We start from the raw sequence: 323 nt of genomic DNA, 5'->3' as shown, positions 1-323 counted from the left end.
GCGGACTCTGGCTACAATGCTTGGCTGTCCTATGAGCTGCAGCCAACAGCAGGAAGCGCGCGCAGCCCATTCCGCGTGGGTCTGTACACCGGCGAGATCAGCACGACACGCGCCCTGGATGAGAACGACTCGCCCCGCCAACGCCTGTTGGTGCTAGTGAAGGACCACGGAGAGCCGGCGTTGACTGCCACTGCCACCGTGCTGGTGTCGCTTGTGGAGAGCAACCAGGCGCTGAAGGTTTCTTCGCGGGCGTTGGTGAACACTATGGGTCCTGAGGTGGCTCTGGTGGATGTCAACGTGTACCTGATCATCGCCATCTGCGC

The 323-nt window shown here is 61.9% G+C and overlaps 2 protein-coding genes across 3 annotated transcripts in view; both read left to right on the top strand.

The window, feature by feature from the left end:
* Positions 1-323, top strand: part of LOC100947603 (protocadherin alpha-C2) — a 160,168-nt gene that overhangs the window by 31,603 nt on the left and 128,242 nt on the right. The window lies entirely within an intron of this gene.
* LOC105887203 (protocadherin alpha-11-like) overlaps positions 1-323 on the top strand; it is a 2,476-nt gene that overhangs the window by 1,726 nt on the left and 427 nt on the right. The window contains exon 2 of the mRNA XM_023514349.1: positions 2-323. This exon is cut by the window's right edge and continues 427 nt beyond it. Coding sequence (XP_023370117.1) covers positions 2-323 — 322 coding nt within the window. The remainder of the gene's footprint in view (position 1) is intronic.

The sequence above is a fragment of the Otolemur garnettii genome, unplaced genomic scaffold (assembly GCF_000181295.1).
Source record: "Otolemur garnettii isolate 467f Iridium unplaced genomic scaffold, OtoGar3 scaffold00003, whole genome shotgun sequence".
NCBI lineage: Eukaryota > Metazoa > Chordata > Mammalia > Primates > Galagidae > Otolemur > Otolemur garnettii.
This window is presented reverse-complemented; position numbering and strand designations above follow the sequence as displayed.